Source organism: Hemitrygon akajei, chromosome 15, assembly GCF_048418815.1.
Source record: "Hemitrygon akajei chromosome 15, sHemAka1.3, whole genome shotgun sequence".
NCBI classification, from domain to species: Eukaryota; Metazoa; Chordata; class Chondrichthyes; order Myliobatiformes; family Dasyatidae; genus Hemitrygon; species Hemitrygon akajei.
Genome location: NC_133138.1, coordinates 39982668 through 40002075, shown reverse-complemented (window position 1 = coordinate 40002075; position 19408 = coordinate 39982668). Strand labels below are relative to the sequence as shown.

At 42.3% G+C, this 19408-nt stretch overlaps 1 protein-coding gene across 1 annotated transcript; it reads left to right on the top strand.

Annotated features, from left to right (window-relative positions):
- Positions 1-11403: 11403 nt before the first annotated feature.
- LOC140739269 (protocadherin alpha-C2-like) lies at positions 11404-13949 on the top strand. The gene has a single exon (XM_073067416.1). The coding sequence runs from the start codon at positions 11537-11539 to the stop codon at positions 13925-13927; it is 2391 nt and encodes a 796-aa protein (XP_072923517.1). The 5' UTR covers positions 11404-11536; the 3' UTR covers positions 13928-13949.
- Positions 13950-19408: the final 5459 nt, after the last annotated feature.

The window sequence follows — 19408 nt, the reverse complement described above, 5'->3', positions numbered from 1 at the left end:
ATTGTGTTTCTTGCCTTTCATTCATTCCATTATGTTCCGGGGATTTACGCATGATTTTGACTTTACGACATAGTAGCAGAATTAGGCCATCAGACATTTCATCCAGTCTTCACCGCCATTCCATCATGTCTGATTTATTATCTCACCCAACCCCATTTTCCCGTTTCACCCTGTAACTTTTAGCACCCTAACTAAACAATAACATTTAAATATAGCCACTGACTTTGAGTCCATTGTAAAAGGTCCATGTCTTCTAAGGCAGTGTCGTTTGGTCCAAAACTCCCCTAATATAAGGAAAATTGTCTCCACGCCCACTCTACCCAAGCAGTTCAATATTCGATAGGTTTCAATGAGATCCTCCTTCATTCTTCCAAACCTCTGCGAGTACAACCCCAGAGCCATTAAGCTCTCTTCATACGCTAACACTTTCATACCTGGATCATAGTCGTGCACCTCCTTCTGACCCTCTCCAATGAAAGCACATCCTATTGTCCATACTCCAAGTGCGGTATGACCAACGTATTTAACAGACCAGTGCTGGCTCTCCTTCTTTAGGCTGATCTTTTCAAATCCCCAGTTATATTTTCCTGGATCTACGGTGTCACACATAAGTGGAAACAGTTTCTTAAATTGCCACGTCCTTGCCTGCCGTTGCACCAAAGTAACAGAGCTTGCTCGAAGAACTCAGCGGATCACGCAGCATCTGTGTATTCTTTGTATTCAGACAGTTGACTTTCCAGGTGAAAATCCTGCACGAGGATGCAGAGTCATGAAGCCCTGCAGCCCATCAACTCTTCACTTAACTGTTACTTTGCCTGGTTCCATCAATTTGCACCTGCACAATAGTACTCCATACGCTACCTATCCATGTGCTTATCCAAGCTTCTATTAACTGTGACAATCAAACCCGCAATTAGCACTGACACTGTTAGCTCGTTCCATACTCACACCATCCTCTGAGTGAAGAAGCTGACTCCCAGTTTCCCCTTAAATGTTTCACATTTCACCGTTCATCTATGACCTCATTCAAACTCAGTGGAAAAAGCCTGATGCCTTTGCTCTATCTATACACCTCATAGTTTTGACTATCTCTATCATATCTCCCCTTATACTATTATGCTTCAGGGAATAAAGTCCTAATCTATTCATCATTGCCTGTAACTCCAAACCTCAACTCTCATTAACAGCTTTGTAAATATTCTCTGTACTTTTTCAATCTTATATATATATATATGTTGTTCAGGTAGGTGACCAGAACTGCAAACAATACTCCAAATTCGGCCTAACCAACGTCTCCCGAAATGCAGCACCTCACACACATCTGCATCACATTCCCTCTGACATTTCCAGCCCATTTTTCTGGATGGCCTGAATCCCACTGCAAGCTTTGATAGCTTTCCTCGCCATCCACTGCATTCACAATCTTGGTGCCGTCTGCAAATCTGCTAATCTAGTTCATCACCATGACCATAAAGTCATAAGATATACAAGCAGAAATACACCATCTGGCCAATCCAGTCTGCGCCGCCATTCCAATTTTCTTCTCAGCCCACCCCAATCTTCTGCTTTTTCCCCGTATCCCTTCATGGCCTGACCACTCAAGAATCTATCAACCTTAAATAACTTGGACTCCAACGCTGCCTGTGGCAATGAATTCCACAGATTCACCATTCTCTGGCTAAAGAAATTCCTCCTGATCTCCGTTCTAAAACGGCATCTCTCATTCTGAAGCTGTGTCATTGGTCATCGGCACTCCCGCCATAGCAAAGCATCCTCTCAACATCCACTCTGTCAAGGCCCTTCAGCATTCAATAGGTTTCAGAGGTCACCTCTCACTCTTTGGAATTCCAGTGAATACAGGCCCAAAGCCATAAAACTCTTCGTATGACAAGCCGTATGAATGTGGAATCATTTTCGTGAACCTTCTTTGAACCCTCTCCAGTTGCAGCAATCCTTTCTAAGGGGTTCAAAACTGCGCACAATACACCAAGTGAAACGTCACCATTTCTTTATTAAGTATCGGCATTAGATCCTTGGTTTTATATTCGAGTCCTCCTGAAAAGAATGCCAACATTACATTTTCCTTCCTTACCACCGATCAACCTACAAATTAACCTTTAAGGAATCCCGCACAAGCACTCCCAAGCCCCTTTGTGCCAAGCTTTGCATTGTATCTCCCTTTTGAAAATAGTAGCCACTTTCATTTCTTCTAAATGCATGCCCATACACTTCTCAACTCTGTATTCTATCTGCCATGTCTTTGCCCATTCTTCAAATCTGTCTGTCCTCTGTAGCTTGTCTGCCTCCTCGAAACTACTTGCTCCTCCACCTATATTCATATTGTCTGAAAACTTTGCAATAAAGACCTCAATTCCATCATTCAAATCATTAACATATAACTTAAAATTAAACGGTTCCAACACAGACCCCATTGGGGTACCACTAGTCACCGGCAGCCAACTAGAAAAAACCCTTTATTCCCATTCTTTGCCTCCTGCCAGTCAGCTATTGCTTTATCCATGCTGGAATCTTCCCTGTGATGATAATCTTTCCCTCTAGCTTGTTAAGCAGCCTCTTTTGTGGCACCTTGTCAAAGGCCTTTCGAACTTCCAAATACACAACGTCACCCGATTTTCCTTTGTCTATCTTCCTGGATATTTCTTCAAAGAATTCCAACAGCTTTGTCAGACAATATTTTCCCTGGAGGAAACCATACTGTCTACGGCCTATTTTTATCACTTACCTCAAAGAACCCTGGGAGCTTATCCTTATAATCGACTCCAATATCTTCCCAACCACTGAGGTTGGACTAGATGGTCTATAATTTCCTTTCTTCTGCCTCTCTCCCTTCTTGGGGAGTGGAGTGATAATTGCAAATTTCCTGTCTTCCGGAACCATTCCAGAATCTAGTGATTCTTGAAAGATTATTACTAATCCCTCCACTATCTCTTCAGCCACCTCCATCAGAACCCTGGAGTGTATGCCATCTGGTTCAGGTGACATATCTACCTTCAGATCTTTCAGTTTTCCAAGAACCTTCTCCATAATAATGGTAACTTTACACCCTTCATGGCCTCTGACACCTGGAATTTTCACCCTAGTGCTAATGTCTTCCACAGTGAAGACTGTCACAAAACACTTACTCAGTTCTTCTGCTATTTTCTTGTCCCCCCCCCCCCATTACTAACTCTTCAGCATTGCTTTCTAGCTGTTCAATATCTACTCTCTATGTATCTGAAGAAACTGTTGGGATTCTCTTTAACATTATAGGCTAGATTACTTTGGTATTCTATCTTTACCTTCTTATGACTTTTTATACTTTCCAGCATCTGCAGATTTCCTCATGTTTGCTCTTTAATTGGTATTAATTTGGTATTTAATTTGCTTTGTATTGGTATTTCAAAACTTCACAGTCCTCTAACCTCCCTATTTTTTTGCTTTATTATATGCCCTCTCTTTGGCTTTATGTTGCCATTGATTTTACTTATTAGCCGCAGTTGTGTCATCTTTCCTTTAGACTACTTCTTCATCTTTGGGATGTGTATACCCTGTGCCTTCCGAATTGCTTCCAGAAATTCCAGCCAATGCAGCTCTGCTGTCATCCCTGAAAGTGTACTTTTCCAATCATTTCTGGCCAACTTCTCCCTCATGCCTCTATAGTTCCCTTTACTCCACCGTAATGCTGCTACACCTGACTTTAGCTTCTCCTTCTCAGAACTCAGGATGATTTCGAACATATTGATGGCTAACAACAAGAGGCCCAGCACCAAATCCCTGCATCACACCACTAGTCAGAGGCCTCCAGTCACAGAGTAAAGCATGAAACAAAACTTTCTTGATTCTTACGCTAGGGCAATGTTGCATCAAATTTACTACTTCACACTGAATGTGCGTGTTTGTCAAAATCTAGTCAAAGTCCTTGTACGCAACATCCACTTCCTTTGCTTTTTCAGCTTTAACGTCCTTGAAAATCTCTATAAGCCATGTTGATTATCTCTAATTAGGCTGTATATCAAAATGCTTATATATCCTGTCTGTTAGATTACTATAATCCACTCACTACTGACGTTAGGCTGACCAGCCTATAATTACTTGGTCAAATCTTAGAGCTTGTTTTGAATTATGGAACGATAGCTATCCTCCAGTCCTCCCATACCACAAGGTGGTTAATGATTTTATAAATACCTCTGCAGGGCCACTGCAATTTCTGAACTGGCCTCCCATAAATTCGTAAGGGACAATTTGTCGGACCTTAAGGACATATCCATCCTAATTTGCCTCAAGGCAGCATGCACATCGACTGTCTATGACCTCACTACTGTTTCACCTTTGATCTATAGACTCAGTGTCCGACTCCCCAGTACATAAAGTTGAATGTAAAATATTCCATTTAAGATCGCACCCATCTCTTTCAGCTGTATGCATTGATAACTACGCTGATCTTCAAGTGGACCAGTTTTGCCCTTGCTATCCTCTTGCTCTCTTAACATGTGTTTTAAAACTCTTGGGATTCTCCTTCAACTTGTCTGCCAGAGCAACGTCATGCATTATTTTAGACTTCCATACTTCCCTCTCAAGTGCTCTCTTGTATTTCTTATACTCCTCAAATGTCTTCTTTGTTTTTTGTTGCCTATAACTGCAATGCAACCCTCTCATCTTCCTAACCAGGGCTTCAATATCCCTCAAAAACTAAGATTCCCTAATTCAGCTAGGCCTGCCTTTTTTTTTGTTCTACAGGAATATACAAACTCTATAGTTCCAATGTTTCACTTCTGAAAGCCTCCCTCCCATTTACCGAGCATCCCTTTTGCCAGAAAACCATCTATCCCAAACTATACTTGTCAAATACTTTCTGATGCCGTTAAAATGGGCCTTTATCCAATTTAGAATTTAACCCAAACACTAATCCTATCCTCCTGTATGAATATCTTGAAACTAATCGCCTACAAACACTTCTGTTGCCTATCATATCTCGTTCTCATATAGAATCTCTCGAATTAGGATCTCTATACAGATTAAGGAAGCTTTCCCGAACATAGTTGACAGACTCCATCCCATCTTTTCCTTTCACAGTATGGGGAAATGGGATAAGAAGATAAGGGACTGCGGTTCACAATTGGCAGGTGTTAAGAGAGACCACGTGCGTGTGAAGACGGATGGACTAGGGAGTGTACAGTACAGTGCAAAAGTCCTCAGCACCATGGATTTTTAAATATGTCTTCACATGGTATGTGAAGAGCACTAATCTCAAAATCATTAAGACTATCTGGGATTGACTGGAGAGACAGAAGCAAGTGAGATAGCTGAAGTCTGCAAAAGAATTGTGGCAAGTTCTCCAAGATGCTTGGAAATATCAACCAGCCGATTTATTTATAAACTGCACGACAGTGTATCTAATAGAAATGATACAGTTTTGAAGTGAAATATGACTTTGATTTAGCTTTTTGCTGTTCGCCGCTCTTTAGAGTATTTTTTGACATGTAGAAATTTTTCATTTCATGATTTTCAAAGCATCTTCACTTTACTATTTTTACATGTGCCTAAGACTTTTGTAGAGTAATGTAAGAATCTTGGAGGTGATAGTTGAACCAGGTAAAGGATTCATTTCCTTCCCCTTGCTTCGTAGTCTTTATGAAGGGGCTCAGCCCAAAACGTCTATTGTTAATTTCTCTCTATAGACGCTGCCTGACTTCCTGAGTTCCTCCAGCATTTTGTGTGTGATTCTCTGGATTTCTAGCAACTGCAGAATATCTTGTGTCTACTCCTAGTCTCCACTATCCAGGTAAAATGATTACCACCATCCACAGTCGTCCAAGTGTGGTCTCACCATCGTACAGTTGCAACATGTTGCCTTAATCCTGTATTCAATGTCCTGATGTAGGCTGGCATGCCATGCTGAATCACCCAGAGGAAACACACGTGGTCACAGAAAGAGCATACAAACTCTTTACAGGTGGCATGGAATTCATCTCCAAACTCTTGAATGACTTGAGCTGTTGTAACTATCTTTGCCAGGGTTCATGCAATTTCTTCCCTAGCTTCAGAGAATGCCACAGGAAGCACAATCGGGGTGCCATGGCAGCGTTGCAGTGAGTGTAAAGTTTTACAGCATCAGCGATACGGGTTCAGTTTCCGCTGGTGTCTGTAAGAGGCTTATACGTTCTGCCTATGATTTTCGCGTCAGTTTCCTCCAAGTGTTCCGGTTTCTCCCATGTTCTAATGACCTACAGTTAATTGGTAAGTTAATTGGTCACCTGGGTGTAACAGAATAGTACAGTCTAGCTGGGCCAGAAGGGCTTGTTATCGTGCTGTAACTCTAAATAAAAAAAGTCAATTAGGGCTTGGAGATTTATCTGCCATAATACGTTTTAAGATAGCTAGCTGAAGACCTGTTTTTTCCTGACCAACTGCCTCAACATTCCTTACTAACGAGAGCTCCTTAATCCTAACAACATTATACTTCATGCAAACAGGAACATACTGCACCTGAACACAGTCGATCTTGTACCCAGAGGCATCCTACACGCCAGCCATCCCTTCACCTGCAATCACTTGGTCCCATCAACCTTTTAAAAGTTCCTGGCTTTTGCGTTAAAATATATTTTGCCCCATTTGCAAGTGTTAATTTTGCACCAGTCTTATCTTTTTTCCACAACGGCTTAAGACTAGTACAATTATGGACCCGTGACCCCCATGACATTTCACCCACTTCCCGGACTTATTTCTCAGCAGTAAATCATCGGTGTCCCCTCTTTTGTATGGCCTTGCATATTATTTGAGAAAACATTCCTGGACACGTTTAGCAAATGCTGCCCCATCTAAGACTTCATACTCTGGAAGTCAACATAAAGCACGCTAAAATCGTCTACTGTTACAAATTCGTTATTATTTTTGATTATTGATGTTTGATTCGGAGCAAAAAGGCTGCGAGTGAACGGCTGATTTCAGGAGTGAAGGCATTTTTTACTACTCGGGGTAAAAGAGAGGCAAGAATGTGCAGGCGTGTGACGTCAGCCAGTAGAGCACAAAAGGTTTAAAAAGAAGACCTCCATATCCAACGGGCAGCGGAGTGAGAGGCGCAGAGTGATAGGTCTTTGGCTGAATGGGCTTAGTCAGTAACGGGACGAGGCAAGGTAGGTTTATCGGTGTTATTTGTGGAAAGGAGGAAGTATGTGTGTGAAGCCAGTTTTCTGTGCTTGGCTTCAGATGTGGGAGGTCCTGGAGTCTCCCAGCCTCCCGGACGGCCATATCCGCACCAGCTCCTAAGGGACCGAATTAGGGAACTGGAGATGAAGCTCGATGACCTTCGCTTGGTCAGGGAGAGCGAGGAGGTGATAGAAAGGAGTTATAGGCAGGTGGTCACACCAAGACCACGGGAGACAGACAAATGGGTCACAGTCAGGAGGGGGAAGGGGAAGAGTCAGATACTAGAGAGTACCCATGTGGATGCACCCCTTGACAATAAGTACTTCTGTTTGAGTACTGTTGGGGGGGACAGTCTACCTGGGGGAAGCGACAGTGGCCGTGCCTCTGGCACAGAGTCTGGCCTGTGGCTTAGAAGGGTAGGGAAGGGAGGAGGAAGGCAATAGTGATACGGGACTCTATAGTTAGGTGTCAGACAGGCGATTCTGTTGACGCAGGAAAGAAACTCAGATGGTAGTTTGCCTCCCAGGTGCCAGGGTCCGGGATGTTTCGGATCGCGTCCAAGATATACTGCAGTGAGAGGGAGAAGAGCGAGAGGTCGTGGTACATATGAGGTGGAGGGTAAATGCGTAGCTGAGGGATTGGAGCAGGGGGCAGGAATTCAGATTTCTGGATCATTTGGACCTCTTTTGCGGCAGGTGTGACATGTACAAAAAGGAAGGGTTGCATTTGAATCCCAGGGGGCCAATATCCTGTTGGGGAGGTTTGCTAAGGCTACTAGGAGAGTTTAAACTAGAATTGATGGGGAGTGGGAACAGAACTGAAGAGACTGGGGAAGAGGAGGTTGCCTCACAAATAGAGAAAGCTTGTAGACAGTGTGAGAGGGAAGATACACAGGTGATAGAGAAGGGACGAGCTCAGCCATAAGGTTTGAGATGCGTCTATTTTAACACAAGGAGTGTTGTGAACATAGCCGATGAGATGAGAGCATGGATCAGTACTTGGAGATATAATGTGGTGGTCATTACAGAGACTTGGATGGCTCAGGGACAGGAATGGTTACTTCATGTGCTGGGTTTTAGATGTTTCAGAAAGAACAGGGAGGGAGGCAAATGAGGTAGAGGCGTGGCATTGTTCATCAGAGTTAATGTCACGGCTGCAGAAAAGGTGGACGCCATGAAGGGATTGACTACGGAGTCTCTGTGGGTGGACTTTAGGAACACTAAGGGGTCAATAACTTTACTGGGTGTTTTTTTATAGGCCGCCTAATAGTAACAGGGATATCGAAGAACATCTAGGCAAACAGTTCCTGGAAACGTATAATAATAATAGAGTTGTTGTGATAGGGGATTTAAATTTCCCAAATATCGATTGGCATCTTCTTAGAGCAAGGGTTTTAGATGGGGTGAAATTTATTATGTGTGTTCAGGAAGGTTTCTTGGCACAATATGTAGATATGCCTACAGGATAAGAGGCTGTACTTAATTTGGTATTGGGAAATGAACCTGGTCAGGTGACAGATCTCTCAGTGGGAGAGTATTTGGGAGATAGTGATCATAATTTAATATCCTTTACAATAACATTGGAGAGATATAGGAACAGGTAAGTTAGAAAAGCGTTTAATTGGAGTAAGGGGAATTATATGGCTATCAGGCAGGAAATTGGAAGCTTAAATTGGAAACATATGTTCTCAGGGAAAAGTATGGAAGAAATGTGGAAAATGCTCACGGGATATTTTTGTAGAGTTTTGGATAGGTACGTTCCACTGGGACAGAGAAGTTATGGTAGGGTACAGGAACCGTGGTGTACGAAGGATTTAATAAATCTAGTCCAGAAGAAAAGAAAAGCTTACAAAAAGTACAGAGAGCTAGGTCATTTTAGAGATCTAGAAGACTATAAGGCTAATAGGAAGGAGCTTAAGAAGGAAATTAGGAAAGCCAGAAGGGGCCATAAGAAGGCCTCAGTGGGCAGGATTAAGGGAAACCTCAAGGCTTTCTATAAGCATGTGAAGAGCAAAAGACGTGAACGAATAGGACCTATCAAGTGTGACAGTGGGTATGTGTTATGGAAACGGGGGAAATAGCAGAGGTACTTAATGATTACTGTACTTCAGTATGCACTATGGAGAAGGATCCTGGTGATTGTAGTGATGACTTGCAGCAGATTGAAAAGCTTGAGCTTGTAGATATTAAGAAAGAGGATGTGCTGGAGCTTTTGGAAAGCACCAAGTTGGATAAGTCGTCGGGACAGGATGAGATGTAACCCAGGCTACTGTGGGAGGCGAGGGAGGAGATTGCTGAGCCTCTGGCGTTGATCTTTGCATCATCAATGGGGACGGGAGAGGTTCTGGAGGATTGGAGGGTTGCGGATGTTGTTTCTTTATTCCAGAAATGGAGTAGAGATATCCCAGGAAATCACAGACCATTGAGTCGAACCTCAGTAGTTGATCAGTTGATGGAGAAGATCCGGCGAGGCAGAATTTATGAACATTTGGAGAGGCATAATATAATTAGAAATAGTCAGCATGGCTTTGTCAAGGGCAGGTCGTACCTTACGAGCCTGTTTGAATTTTTTGAAAATGTGACTAAACACATTGATGAAGGAAGAGCAGTAGATGTTGTGTATATGGATTTCAGCAAGGCATTTGATAAATTATCCCATGCAAGGCTTATTGAGAAAGTAAGAAAGCATGGGATCCAAGGGGATATTTCTTTGTCGATCCAGAACTGGCTTGCCCACAGAAGTCAAGGAGTAGTTGTAGACGGGTCATATTCAGCATAGAGGGTTGTTACCAGTGGAGTGCTTCAGGGATTTGTTCTGGGACCCTTACTCTTTGTGATTTTTATAAATGACCTGGATGAGGAAGTGGAGGGATGGGTTAGTAAGCTTGCTGATGACACAAAAGTTGGGGGTGTTGTGGATAGTATGACGTGCTGTCAGAGGTTACAGCGGGATATTGACAGGATGCAAAACTGTGCTGAGAAGTGGCAGATGGAGTTCAACCCAGGTAAGTGTGAAGTGGTTCATTTTGGTAGGTCAAGTATGATGGCAGAATATAGTATTAATGGTAGTGTGGAGGATCAGATGGATCTTGAGTTCTGATTTTGTGCAGTTCAATGCAGCTGCGCAGGTCGACTCTGTGGTTAAGAAGCTGTACGGTGTATTGACCTTCATCAATTGTGGAACTGAATTTAGGAGCTGAGAGGTAATGTTGCAGATATATAGGACCCTGGTCAGACCCCACTTGGAGTACTGTGCTCAGTACTGGTTGCCTCACTACAGAAAGTATGAGGAATCCATATAAAGTGTGCAGAGGAGATTTAAAAGGATGTTGCCTGGACTGGGGGGCATGCCTTATGAGAATAGATTGAGTGAACTCGTCCTTTTCTCCTTGGACCGACGCAGGATGAGAGGTGACCTGATAGAGGTGTATAAGATGATGAGAGGCATTGATCATGTGGATAGTCAGAGAATTTTTCCCAGGGCTGCAATGGTTGCCACAAAAGTACACAGGTTTAAAGTGCTGGGGAGTAGGTACAGAGGAGATGTCAAGGGTAAGTTTCTTTTTGCTCAGAGAGTGGTGAGTGCATAGACTGGGCTGCCGGAAACTATAGTGGAGGCGGATACGATAGGGTCTTTCAAGAGACTTTTGGAGCTTAGAAAACTAGAGGGCTATAGGTAAGCCTAGTAATTTCTAAGGTAGGGACATGTTTGGCACAACATTGTGGGCCGAAGGGCCTGTATGGTGCTGTAGGTTTTCTATGTTTCCATTCCTTCTGTCTGCAGTCTCCTTACATATCTCTTCCTCTAATTTCTTCTGACATTTGAAGTAATTTAGTTTCAAAGTTCATTAATAAATCCGGGCTAAAATATTAACTTTACAGAGAAGCTGCGTCATGGAAATAGAAATTTTGCTGTGAATTGGGAGAGAAAATCACCTGGAATAGGTTGCAACTGATTCACTGGTAAGTCGAATATTAATAATATCAAAATGCCAATCAGAATAATTAAAAGAGTATTCAGTAGAATTTCGTTTTTTTTACTGAACACATAAGCTCTATCAATGTCTTTATATTTTAATTGAACACCACAAAATTTTAGGAACCATCTTGCTTTAAGGATTGCACTCTGCAGAGATTGACAGTGGCTTATTGTCCCGCCTGTAACCAATAGGGGGCTTCTTACAGCGGGAGATCCATTGCTCCTCCCCTTTGGATAACCGAGCACCGAGAGGTTCAATTTAGATTGCAGACGCAGGACCTACACATTAAGTACTAGTTAAGTCTTATGAATTTTGACATGTAGGTTAATCAAGCTAGGCATTTTTGGTTTTTTTTGCCGTAACATCTCTTTCAAGGATTTGGCAGTCAGAAAAACAACTGGCACAGAGACAATGGCGAATTCGCAGAGCACTAACTTCACGTTTAGGGCGCTGGTTTTTATTTCCTTTGTTTACGCGGCGAGCCTGGGCGTTGGACTAATTCACTACACCATTCCAGAGGAAATGGAATTTAGCTCTTTTGTTGGAAATATCGCTGAAAATTTGGGACTAACGGTTCGACAATTATCAGGTCGAAAATGTCGCATTGTCTTTCCGGAGGGAAAGCAATATTTAGAGGTAAATTTGGATACTGGCGTCTTATTTGTCAGCAGTCGAATAGACAGAGAGCAGCTCTGTGCACAGAGTCCTTCCTGTATACTTGGCTTCCAGATAATTTTAGAAAACCCTCTCCAAATGCATCGCGGTGAAGTAGAGATTCTCGATATAAATGATAATTCACCCACCTTCCCCGAAAAATCCATTCGCTTGCAGATGGCTGAATCCATCGCACCAGGCTCTCGATACCCACTAGAGAGCGCGCTCGACCTGGACGTGGGAGCAAACACAGTTAATATGTACAATATTAGCCCCAGTGAACAATTCCGTTTGAACGTCAACTTCAGGGAGGATGGGAGTAAAATTGTAGAGTTGTTATTGGATAAGCCACTGGACCGCGAACAGCAAGCATCGTTTCAGCTCGTACTGACGGCCTTTGACGGCGGTAAGCCTCCGAGATCCGGGACAACTCAAATCATCATCAGCGTACTGGACAACAACGACAATGCACCCGTGTTCGAGAAAAATGTCTATACAGCCAGCTTGGTAGAAAATGCGCCTTTGGGTACCTTGGTGATCAAAATCAAAGCTGTCGATCTGGACCAAGGTACTAACGCCGAGGTGAAGTACTCCTTTGCTAATCGTGTTTCAGGCCAAGTGCGTGAATTGTTCAGTTTGGACCCTGAAACTGGGGAGATTAAAGTTCAAGAGCAGCTGGATTTTGAAGAAAAGAGCAGTTATGAACTTGATGTACAAGCGGAGGATAACGGATCACCAGCTATTACAGGGCATTCCAAAGTATTGATCAAACTAACTGATGTAAACGATAATCCGCCCGAGATAAAGGTAACATCCCTATTTGGCAAGGTCCCCGAAGATGCTACACCTGGGACAGTCGTAGCTCTAATGGACGTTACGGATCGCGATTCCGAGGCAAACGGAAAAGTTCACTGTGAGATTCCACTGGGCCTTCCTTTTCAAATTAAATCCTCTCTGAATAATCATTATGAACTGACCACAACCCGTCCGTTTGATCGGGAAACTACCGCGGTCTATAACATACCTGTCACAGCCTGGGACTCTGGGTCTCCTCCATTATCAACAAATAAAACTATCCAGATAACGGTGTCTGATGTAAATGACAACACACCACAGTTTTCGCAGTCTTCCTACGCCGTCTATGTGATGGAGAATAACGCTCCGGGTGCTTCAATTTTCGCACTGACTGCGTTCGATCCGGATATGAACCAAAACTCCTATATTTCCTATTCCTTCATCGGGAATCTGCAGGATTCGCTGGTGTCCACGTACTTCAGTATTAACTCGATGAACGGTACCATTTACGCATTGCGCTCCTTTGACTATGAGAAGGTCAAAAGTTTCCAGTTCCATGTTCAAGCCCGTGACGCTGGAGTGCCTCCGCTGAGCAGCACCGCTGCAGTGAATGTAATTATTCTGGATCAAAATGACAATGCTCCGGTGATTGTTTCTCCTTCCACACCGAGTGGATCATCACCCATGGAGATACTGCCCCATTCAGCAGATCAAGGTTACTTGGTCACCAAAGTCTTGGCAACTGATGCAGATTCTGGTCAGAATGCTCGGCTCTCCTATCAGATGGTTCAAGCAACCGATCCCACTCTCTTTAGCATAGGGGGCAGTTCAGGGGAAATCAGAACAACGAGAAGCATTTTGGACTTGGATGATACCTCGCAGAGTATTGTCGTTCTAGTGAGGGATAATGGACAGCCGAGCCTGTCCAGTACAACTACAATATTTTTGTCGATTTTGGGGAATGTTACTGAGAATGCCTCTGAAACTAAGGATTTTCATAGTAATCCTCGTTATGTTTCCGACATGAATCTTTATTTACTTGTCACCTTCGGATCAACATCGGTTTTGTTCCTTCTGATCATCGTCTTTTTAATTGTACTAAAGTGTAAACAAGATGGAGGCATTATTCAAGATGGAGGGTGCCCCATTTGTTGTTGCCGGCCGAGGAATTCGAAAGAACTCTTTACCCGCGGCGATGCGCCAAGAGATCAACTTGATTGTACTGGAACTGGTCAGACTGCACCCTTTCCCGAGAGGTATCATTACTCAGTGTGCTTGTCACCAGAATCATCCAAGAGTGAATTTCTTTTCTTGAAACCCTACAATCCATCTTTCACTCCAGGTCAATACTAAATTACGAAGTTGTAATTACAAAGGTAAACGGGAAGGTTGTTCTTTTTTAAAAATCATCACAGTTACTTAAGTTTGGGTGGGAACTACTCCTGCCTTTCGAACGTTGTTCATGATTAAAACCTTGCAATAAACACAGTTTTGTTATGAAGGGAATGTGATAGCCACCAACGAATTAATTGAAGTATGTAACTTCGATAACCAAGCCGTCTGATCGATGGCAGCCCAATTCCCCAAACCCACCTCCACCAAACCCGCTAATCAGGTTTTTTATACCGTGACCCGATGACATTATAATAGCAGAGCTCACTTTCCGAGCGGTAGACAATAACGATGACATTTTCTTCTCCCGTACTGTTAATCCATTGAACATCTGTATAGGTTGCACAGACTCTTATAGATTTATTCCCGGCATTTGAATTTCTTTATGAAAATGCAGAATTAAGATAACGGAAGTTTAATGGTTAATTTGACCATCAGATTCGGAGCATATCTAGACAAAGAGAAAGATTGTAGGCTGCTTCAAGGTTTAATTCCATTAGACCGTGTCGGTGTTTATGCTTCAGAAAGATATTCCCTACTCCATATTCTTCATCCTGGGGCAGCGTTGTGATACTATTTATCTTCTGCTTAGCAAAGTTTCACTTAAAATATATATCTGACTTGATGATATGCAGTTCAGTGTTCTTCAGTCTTTAAAAGAAACTGATCTTTTCTGAATAACTTGCTAATTTATAAATACAGATGACCCGTATTTTATGATCCGTGGTCTGCAGATGCGTTATTTCCATTCTTTATGGTTTGCTAATGTAAAAAAATCTCTTTATTTAGCTTGTTAATTTTTGCTAGAAACTCTATTAGTGCAGCTCAACATTCACTGTTTAGCAATGTTCCTAAAGTTTCTTAATTTACTATAGTATAGTGGATACTAGAGAGAGTCCAGAAGAAATTTAAATGAATTGCAGAGCGTGTCTCGTGTCAGCAGGTTGAGTGAACTTTACCTTTTCTCCTTGAAGCGATGAAGGATGAGAGGTGACCTGATAAAGATGTATAAGATGGCCAGAGCCATTGATCGTGTGGATAGCTAGAGGATTTTTCCTAGGACTGAAATGACTAACACGAGGGGGCTTTGAAGGTGCTTGAAAGTAGGTACAGAGGGGATATCAGGGGTACGTTTTTCACAAAATTGATGTGGTGGAGGCGGATACAATCGGATTTTTAAAGAAAATCTTAGGTAGGTACATGGAGCTTAGAAAAATAGAAGGCTATACGGTAGGGTAATTCTAGACAAATTCCAGAGTAGGTTACATGGTCGGCACAACATTATGCGCCAAAGGGCCTGTAATGTGTTGTAAATTTCTATGTTCTTATAGAACTGATCCTTTATCCTTTATCTCCCTCCTCAGCCCCACTCCAAACTCTTTTCCCCGTCATTTCGGATGCAGTGCGCAATCAAGAACCTTGGTCTAAAATATACCCAACCATCTGGCCTCCACAGCTGCCTGTGGTAACAAATTTCACAAATTCGCCACCCCCGGCTAAAGGAATTCCGGCACATCTCTGTTTCAAATGGACGCACTCTATCCGCTCTCATCTCCCTTTAATTTTTTACATACTTGAAAAAGCTTTTTCTATCCGCATTCATATTATTTGCTAGTTTGCTTTCACATATCATCATTTTGCTCCTGATGATTTTTTAGTTGCTCTCTGTAGAGTTTTAAAAGCTTCCCAATCATCTGTCTTCCCACTAATTTTTGCTTTGTTTTATGCCTCTATTTTGCTTTTACATTAGCTTTGACTTCCCTGGTCAGCCGTTTGAGTATTTCTTTGTTTTTGGAATACATCTATCCCGCACTTTCTTCATTTCCCCAGAAACTCACGCTATTGCTGTGCTGTTGTCATCCCTTCCAGCATTTCCTTCCAATTTACTTTGGCCAGCTCTTCTCTTATATCATAGCAATTTCCTTTACTCCACTGAAATATTGTTGCGTCAAACTTCACTTTCTCCCTATCAAATTTCAAGTTGAACTCAATCATATTGTGATCACAATCTCCTAAGGGTTCTTTTACATGAAGCTCTCCAATTACCCCCGGTTCATTACACCACACCCAATCTAGTATAGCTGATCCCCTAGTAGGCTCAACGGCATACAGCTGCAAAAAGCCATCTCTGCGTATTCAATAAATTTACTCTCTTGGGATCCATTACCAACCTGATTTTCCCAGTCGACCTGCATGTTAAAATCTACCATGACGATCATAACATTGCCCTTTAGATAAGCCTTTACTACTTCCCGTTGTAGTCTGTGGTCCACATCCGAACTACGATGAGGTGGCAAAATTATCCACCTCATTTCATATACTCAGTGCATTGAGATATGATACTTTGAGAACTGTATTTTCTATCCTTTCTGATCCTGCTTCCCTAACACACTGATACTCACAGGGCTGGCTGCAAGTTTGCAGTATTATCTACCTTCCTTTCTTGACAGTCTGATTGCACACTGTCTTTGTTTTTTTTTAGCATCCATCCTATCCCGAGTCCCTTCACTCCATTTCACACAACCCCAAATTAGTTCAAACCCTCTCCAGCAGCTCGAACAGACCTGTCCGTGAGAATATTGACCCCCATCGGGTTCAGGTGCAGCCCATCCCCTTTGTACAGGTCATAACTCCCGAGAACCTGATCAAAGATCCTGAAGTCCTGCCCATTGTACCTGCTTTTCAGCCATGCATCTATCTGTCAAATCATCCTGTTTATACCTTCACTGGCGCATGGTACAGGGAACAATCCAGAAATTATTACACTGGAGTTCCTGCTTCTCAGCTTTCTGCCTAGCACTCTAAATTCTCTCTTCAGGACCTTTTATTCTTTCGTAGTGTTAACCTTTTGATAACAGTTACACAGTTCACTTTCATCTTTTAATACCTATTTATGATCAAAAATTACAAAATACAGTACAGTGAAAAAATATTCGGCAGATATATATATTCGGCAGAGAAAGAGTGCCAGGGGTGGAGGGTGGAAGGGTTGCTGACACACCCAATCCTGTGACACCAGGCAAGATAATTTGATTCCAAACAACAGCTTTTTAAAAAAATCATCACAGAATGTCTACCCGATGCTTTCTGCTCCCCCTCCCCTTTTTCCCAACCGTAAATCCCCTCTTTTTGCGACTCTCCCACTCTCGGTCCACAACGGAGACCCATATCAGAATCACGATTATCATCATTCACATAGGTCATGTTTTTTTCCGGCAATAGTTGGATGCAATACATAAAATGACTGCAGTACCGCGCAAACATATTAGGCACCCCAGCTATATATACGTGCCTCAGATATTTGCCCAGAATTGCAGTTGTCTGCTGTAATGGGAAACCCCTTTTACGATGATCATATCCGTACATTGTACTTTGCATTCCCTACCTGTTTTATTTAAACCCTGTGGATGTCTTCCCCCACTTCCATCAGTGATTTTATTGTCCATAATTTTTTGATTAATTCCTTGGCGACCAGTTTTCTAAATCTGCTAGAATAGTTTCAATTATTTGTTTGAGAAGAACAAGAGACGCAGGTGACTATAGAGTGAGCGGGATTATATGTACATACATCCATTGACGTGGAGGCGTTGGTCGAGAGGTTAAGAAGAAGGCATCTGGCGCACTCGCCTTCACTGATCAGTGAACTGCGTGCAGAAAGTAGGACGCACAAATGCAACTCTGTGTGTTGTTGGTGAGTCCACATTTAGAGTCGGGCGTGCGATCCTGGAGGCTTGACTGCAATACGATCGGAATGGTGCAGGGAAGAATCGTGAGCTTTTTTAGGGACCGGAATACTTGAGCTATTAGGAGAGGCTGGATAGCCTGGGGCCTATTTTTTTCTGTGGATATGGTATGCTGCAGTGTAACATAATAGTTGGATATGAAATCATGAAGTGCGTGCTTAAGTGGAATAGTCAAGTAGTGGAGTCTAAAGTGGGAAGACACAGACTTAAGGTGAAAGGCAATGTTTTAAAAGCAACAGAAGGGAATCTTTTTGACATGGAGGGCAACGGGTATACGGAATGGACCGCCAAAGAAAGCTGAATAGGTGCATACAATTTCAACGTTTAAAAGAAATTTAGCAGATTCACAGCGTAAAAATATTTGGAGTGATATGGGCCAAGTGGCGTAAAATGGAACTATCTCAGACAGACATTTTGATCGACATGGTCATTGGGCTCAATAGCCTGTTTCTCCCATAAAACAGTACGATTCTTATCACATGCTCTCAGGCCTGTATGCATTCTGAACAGGAGTGGCCTAAACGCATTATTATAAAGTTGTGGAATTTCTGTCAATATAGGCGAGCTTATTTGTGCGCTTGTTGGAGCCTGAGATCATAAATTTAATTCATAGAATTCAGCTTTAGTGTTTTTAAAAAAATTTATTTTCCTTAAATTTCCCTTCGTTACCCTTTATGCATATATAAAAAATAAATGCTGACAAAGCTCAACAGATGTGCTATTGTTTGTGGAAAAAAAACACTTCACGTTTCAGATACAGAAGTTGAAATTCTATCTCTTCTTATATCCAATATATGCTGCCTGCTCTGCCGTGTTTTTGCAATATTTTTTTTAACTCTTTCAGAATTCCGATACCCTGGAGTTTTCATGGTTTTCAAGAAATTTTCATGGAATTAATTTTTTTCTCCATACGTTTGAATTATTCTTCTCTCTCGTTAATCGGCCAAGGTACTCCAAACAGGGTAAATTCAATTTTTAGTGGAATATGTTGCCCCTATCTTCATAATGTACTTCTGGCGATTTTATATTTGTAAACAGTATTAGGTTAAATTCCGAACTTACAGTCTTAAAAGGCTAAAACGAACAACTCAGAATTTCTTACAGTACATTGAGTCTTGTTATATTATGCAGACTAAAATCAGGAGCATTGCCTCAAGTTTCTGGGAATAGATTTAGGATGGAGGTAAGAAGAAATTGTATTTGCTGGAGTGTAGGAAGCGGAGAAGGCAGGAGAATTCGGTTGAAGGGATAATAGATCAGTTACGATATGTTGGAATAGCGAGGTAGACTCGATCGGCCGAATTGCCGAATTCTGTCCCTATGTTTTATGTTTTATGGTTGTGAATCTGTGAAATTCTCTGCCCATGGAAGTAGTAGAGCAACCTCACTAAGTATATTTAAGACACCGCTAGATAGACTTTTGCATAGCAGGAGAGCAAAGGGTTATGACAAAAAGAGCGGTCGGTGGGGTGAATCCACGGCTAGATCTGCCATGATCTTATTGGATGTTGGAGCAGTCTCGAAGGGCAATATGGCTTATTCCTGCTCCGAATTTTTATGTTATTATGTTGTTCAGTCATCGCTTCAATCTTGTTTTCTTTGAGGATCAGACTCATGGTGTGCCTGCGCATTTGTGTATGCATGTTGAGGCTCAGAGAACAGAAAAATCAGTTCAGACTGTCTCACAATGATCAGTAAG